General features: G+C 43.5%; 1 protein-coding gene across 1 annotated transcript in view; it reads left to right on the forward strand.

Annotated features, from left to right (window-relative positions):
- Positions 1 to 6,000, forward strand: part of LIPE (lipase E, hormone sensitive type) — a 52,971-nt gene that overhangs the window by 37,734 nt on the left and 9,237 nt on the right. Inside the window, exons 7-8 of the mRNA XM_067461243.1 lie at positions 3,089 to 3,383; positions 5,264 to 5,491. Coding sequence (XP_067317344.1) covers positions 3,089 to 3,383; positions 5,264 to 5,491 — 523 coding nt within the window. The remainder of the gene's footprint in view (positions 1 to 3,088; positions 3,384 to 5,263; positions 5,492 to 6,000) is intronic.

Below are 6,000 nucleotides of genomic sequence, written 5' to 3' on the forward strand. Positions count from 1 at the left end.
CCTTCTCAGTCCTGTTATCAGACTCTCTGGTCTGAGAGCCTAATAGAGTCTCTATCTAACTGTGAGAGTCCAGTGGAGTCTAAGCTGTACTGTTTCTACTGGTGTCTGAAAGAATACTGTTTCTAAAATGGAGTCTGAGTCCTGTATTCAACATACAGTTGTATTCCTTCTCAGTCCTGTTATCAGACTCTCTGGTCTGAGAGCCTAATAGAGTCTCTATCTAACTGTGAGAGTCCAGTGGAGTCTAAGCTGTACTGTTTCTACTGGTGTCTGAAAGAATACTGTTTCTAAAATGGAGTCTGAGTCCTGTATTCAACATACAGTTGTATTCCTTATCAGTCCTGTTATCAGACTCTCTGGTCTGAGAGCCTAATAGAGTCTCTATCTAACTGTGAGAGTCCAGTGGAGTCTAAGCTGTACTGTTTCTACTGGTGTCTGAAAGAATACTGTTTCTAAAATGGAGTCTGAGTCCTGTATTCAACATACAGTTGTATTCCTTCTCAGTCCTGTTATCAGACTCTCTGGTCTGAGAGCCTAATAGAGTCTCTATCTAACTGTGAGAGTCCAGTGGAGTCTAAGCTGTACTGTTTCTACTGGTGTCTGAAAGAATACTGTTTCTAAAATGGAGTCTGAGTCCTGTATTCAACATACAGTTGTATTCCTTCTCAGTCCTGTTATCAGACTCTCTGGTCTGAGAGCCTAATAGAGTCTCTATCTAACTGTGAGAGTCCAGTGGAGTCTAAGCTGTACTGTTTCTACTGGTGTCTGAAAGAATACTGTTTCTAAAATGGAGTCTGAGTCCTGTATTCAACATACAGTTGTATTCCTTATCAGTCCTGTTATCAGACTCTCTGGTCTGAGAGCCTAATAGAGTCTCTATCTAACTGTGAGAGTCCAGTGGAGTCTAAGCTGTACTGTTTCTACTGGTGTCTGAAAGAATACTGTTTCTAAAATGGAGTCTGAGTCCTGTATTCAACATACAGTTGTATTCCTTATCAGTCCTGTTATCAGACTCTCTGGTCTGAGAGCCTAATAGAGTCTCTATCTAACTGTGAGAGTCCAGTGGAGTCTAAGCTGTACTGTTTCTACTGGTGTCTGAAAGAATACTGTTTCTAAAATGGAGTCTGAGTCCTGTATACAGCATATAGGTGTATTCTTCATCAGTCCTGTTATCAGACTCTCTGGTCTGAGAGCCTAATAGAGTCTCTGTCTAGTCTGAAAGTCCAATGGAGTCTAAACTGTACTGATTCTACTAGCGTGTAAAAGAATACTGTTTCTAAAATGGAGTCTGAGTTCTGTATACAGCATACAGGTGTATTCCTTATCAGTCCTGTTATCAGACTCTCTGGTCTGAGAGCCTAATAGAGTCTCTGTCTAGTCTGAAAGTCCAATGGAGTCTACACTGTACTGTTTCTACTGACGCCTGAAAGAATACTGTTTCTAAAATGGAGTCTGAGTCCTGTATTCAGCATACAGGTGTATTCTTCATCAGTCCTGTTATCAGATTCTCTGGTCTGAAAGTCTAATAGAGTGTCTGTCTAGTCTGAAAGTCCAATGGAGTCTAAACTGTACTGTTTCTACTGGCGTCTGAGAGAATACTGTTTCTAAAATGGAGTCTGAGTCCTGTATTCAGCATACAGGTGTATTCCTTATCAGTCCTGTTATCAGACTCTCTGGTCTGAGAGCCTAATAGAGTCTCTGTCTAGTCTGAAAGTACAATGGAGTCTAAACTGTACTTTCTACTAGCGTCTGAAAGAATACTGTTTCTAAAATGGAGTCTGAGTCCTGTATACAGCATACAGGTCTATTCCTTATCAGTCCTGTTATCAAACTCTCTAGTCTGAGAGCCTAATAGAGTCTCTGTCTAGTCTGAAAGTCCAATGGAGTCTAAACTGTACTGTTTCTAATAAAATCTGAAAGAATACTGTTTCTAAAATGGAGTCTGAGTCCTGAATTCAGCATACAGGTGTATTCCTCATCAGTCCTGTTATCAGACTCTCTAGTCTGAGAGTCTAATAGAGTATATATCTAATGTGAGAATCCAATGGAGTCTAAACTGTACTGTTTCTACTGGCGTCTGAAAGAATACTGTTTCTAAAATGGAGTCTGAGTCCTGTATTCAGCGTACAGGTGTATTCCTCATCAGTCCTGTTATCAGACTCTCTGGTCTGAGAGCCTAATAGAATCTGTATAGAGTCTCTATCTAGTGTGAGAATCCAATGGAGTCTAAGCTGTACTGTTTCTATTGACGCCTGAAAGAATACTGTTTCTAAAATGGAGTCTGAGTCCTGTATTCAGCATACAAGTGTATTCCTTATCAGTCCTGTTATCTGACTCTCTGATCCGAGAGTCTAATAGAGTCTCTGTCCAGTCTGAAAGTCCAATGGAATCTAAACTGTACTGTTCCTAATAGCATCTGAAAGAATACTGTTTCTAAAATGGAGTCTGAGTCCTGAACAGTCCCAGTTCTGAACACATGGTCTGCAACATCACCCACAACATAAAGTTATTGAAACTTCATACGAATACACACATATATAATACAGTAAACAATCCGAATTATATACAAACAAATAAATAGTGGAGTCTTGAAGAAGGTTGCTATTTCCAACAGTAACTATATGGAACTCTATGACTTCACATTGATGTGGCATTGAGGCTGTGCAGTGGGAGTGGGAGTGTGGAGGAATGGGTGTGTGGTTTTGCCATGTGTGCTGTGGAAAACATTTAATTTCATTGTACAATGTTACAGTGACAATTATTTATTTGTTTATTTACAGTATTTATATTCCGCCCTTCTCCTCACCCCGTAAGGGACTCAGGGCGGATCACAATGCACATATACATGGCGAACATTCAATGCCATAGACACACAACATATATAGACAGACACACAGAGGCTATTCCACTTTCCAGCTTCATGGCAGTATGCTTTTTGAATTCTGGCCACCGGGGGAGCTATCGCTTCACCACCCACTTATGACACTGATGGAGTACTTCCTCATTCTTTTGCACACTGCTGGAGAGTTTTATGGCATTGTAAATTAGTTAAATTAACCTCGGTAAAGTTATTCTATTCTATTTTCAGGACAGCGAGGAGCTATCACGGCTGCTGCGGCCGGAGGGGACGCTGGCGCTGGAGCTGCGCTGGAAGGCCCGCCCCTCGCCGCCCTCACCCTTCCTAGTGGTGCACTTCCACGGCGGGGGTTTCGTGGCCCAGACCTCTAAGTCACATGAGCCCTACCTCAAGTCCTGGGCCCAGGAGCTAGGTGCCCCCGTCCTCTCCATCGACTACTCCTTGGCCCCCGAGGCCCCCTTCCCCCGGGCCCTGGAGGAGTGCTTCTACGCCTACTGCTGGGCCCTCAAGAACTGCCACCTCCTGGGTAAGCCTGTGCAGCTGTTGTATCCACTGTTTAAACATTTCATCAGGGATCCCGTCAGGTCCACTGGCTTTGTTATTTTTCAATTGGTTGATGGCTTTGCTGACATCAACTCAGACCCACACTCTTTATAAATATTTCAGCAGGGATCCCATTGGGTCCCCTGGCTTTGTCATTTTTTAATTGATTGATAGCTTTGCTGACTTCTGCTCAAACCCACCCTCTTTATAAAGATTTCTGCAGGGATCCCATCAGATCCACTGGCTTGGTTATTTTTTAATTGATTGATGGTTTTGCTGACTTTTGCTCAGACCCACCCTCATCAAAGATATTAGCAGGTTTCCCATTGGGTCCACTGACTTTCTTATTTTTCAATTAGTTGATAGCTTTGCTGACTTCAGCTCAGACCTGTCCTCTTTATAAAATTTCAGCAGGGATCCCGTCAGGTCCACTGACTTTGTTATTTTTGAATTGGTTGATGGCTTTGCTGACATCAACTCAGACCCAACCTCTTTATAAATATTTCAGCAGGGATCCCGTCAGGTCCACTGGCTTTGTTATTTTTCAATTGGTTGATGGCTTTGCTGACATCAACTCAGACCCAAGCTCTTTATAAATATTTCTGCAGGGATCCCATCAGGTCCACTGGCTTTGTCATTTTTTAATTGATTGATAGCTTTGCTGACTTCTGCTCAGATCCACCCTCATCAAAGTTATTGGTGGTGCAGTGGGTTAAACCCCTGTGCCAGAAAGACTGAAGACCGAGAGGTCGCAGGTTGGAATCCACGGAGAGGTGGATGAGGTCCCTCTATCAGCTCCAGGTCCTCATAAGGGGACATGAGAGAAGCCTCCCACAAAGATGATAAAAACATCAAAAATCATCAGGGCGTCCCCTGGGCAACGTTCTTGCAGATGGCCAATTCTCTCACACCAGAAGCAACTTGCAGTTTCTCAAGTCGCTCCTGACATGATAAAAAAAAATTCAAAATATCAGCAGGCTTCCCATTGGGTCCACTAACTTTCTTATTTTTCAATTGGTTGATAGCTTTGCTGACTTCAGCTCAGACCTGTCCTCTTTATAAAATTTCAGCAGGGATCCCATCAGGTCCACTGGCTTTGTTATTTTTCAATTAGTTGATGGCTTTGCTGACATCAACTCAGACCCAACCTCTTTATAAATATTTCAGCAGGGATCCCATCGGGTCCCCCGGCTTTGTCATTTTTTAATTGATTGATAGCTTTGCTGACTTCTGCTCAAACCCATCTTTATAAAGATTTCTGCAGGGATCCCATCAAGTCCACTGGCTTGGTTATTTTTTAATTGATTGATGGTTTTGCTGACTTCTGCTCAGACCCAACCTCATCAAAGATTTCAGCAGGGATCCCATCAGGTCCACTTGCTTTGTTATTTTTCAATTGGTTGATAGCTTTGCTGACCTCTGCTCAGACCACTCTCTTTATAAAAAATTCAGCAGGGATCCCATCAGATCCACTGGCTTTGTCATTTTTTAATTGATTGATGGTTTTGCTCTCTTCTGTTCCCACCATAATCAAAGATTTCAGCTGGGATCCCATCGGGTCCATTGGCTTTGTTATTTTTTAATTAGTTGATGGCTTTACTGACATCTACTCAGATCCACCCTCTTTATAAAGATTTCAGCAATGATCCCAATGGGTTTGCTGACTTTGTGATTTTTCAATTGGTTGGTGGCTTTGCTGACTTCTGCTCAGACCTGCCCTCATCAAAGATTTCAGCAGGGATCCCACCGAGTCCACTGGCTTTGTTATTGTTCAATTGATTGATATATATATCCCTGTCTATGTTGTGCTATACTCTGCTCTGGGTGTGAAATCTTCCTTCAATTGTTTGCTCCCCTCTGCAGGCTCAACAGCCCAAAAGGTGTGCCTGGCGGGGGACAGTGCTGGGGGCAACCTGTGCCTGACGGTCTCCATGCGGGCGGCCGCCTTCGGAATCCAGATGCCGGATGGGATCATGGCAGCCTATCCAGCCACCCTCATGCAGGCCGCTGCCTCCCCCTCCCGCCTCCTGACCCTCCTGGACCCACTCCTGCCCCTCAGCGTCCTCTGCAAGTGCCTCAGCGCCTATGCCGGTCAGTGGCCTCTCTTTGGGACTTTATTTACTCGAGCCCCATGCACCATCAAATCTAATGTGCACCTCGATTTGCAAAACCCTGTAACAAAAAAATATATTTGCTAGCGAATATAATACACAATGGCAAAAAGGGCACCATTTGTTGTATGGCCAAAAAAAGTGTGCTTTATAGTGGCTGCCTACATTACTACTAATAATAATAGTAACAACAACAATGTTCAGATCTGCATGCATGGGACCCAACCAATGGTGCTTTTGCCTCACCCTTTTGCAAGGCGCATTAATAGTAATAATAATGGTAATAACAACAACAACAACGTTCAGATCTGTGTGCATGGGACCCAATGCCTCACTGTGCTGTCGCACGCTGGGCCTGTGCATAAGACTGTAGACAGGACATAAATTCTGTGTGCCCAACGGGACGCCGGGGCTGCCTCAGATTAAAGTCCTTTGGATTCCCCCAAACAGAGTCTTTAGATTGCTTAAATGTTCAACAATGTTCTTTAT

The sequence above is a fragment of the Anolis sagrei genome, chromosome Y (assembly GCF_037176765.1).
Source record: "Anolis sagrei isolate rAnoSag1 chromosome Y, rAnoSag1.mat, whole genome shotgun sequence".
In the NCBI taxonomy this organism is placed as follows: domain Eukaryota; kingdom Metazoa; phylum Chordata; class Lepidosauria; order Squamata; family Dactyloidae; genus Anolis; species Anolis sagrei.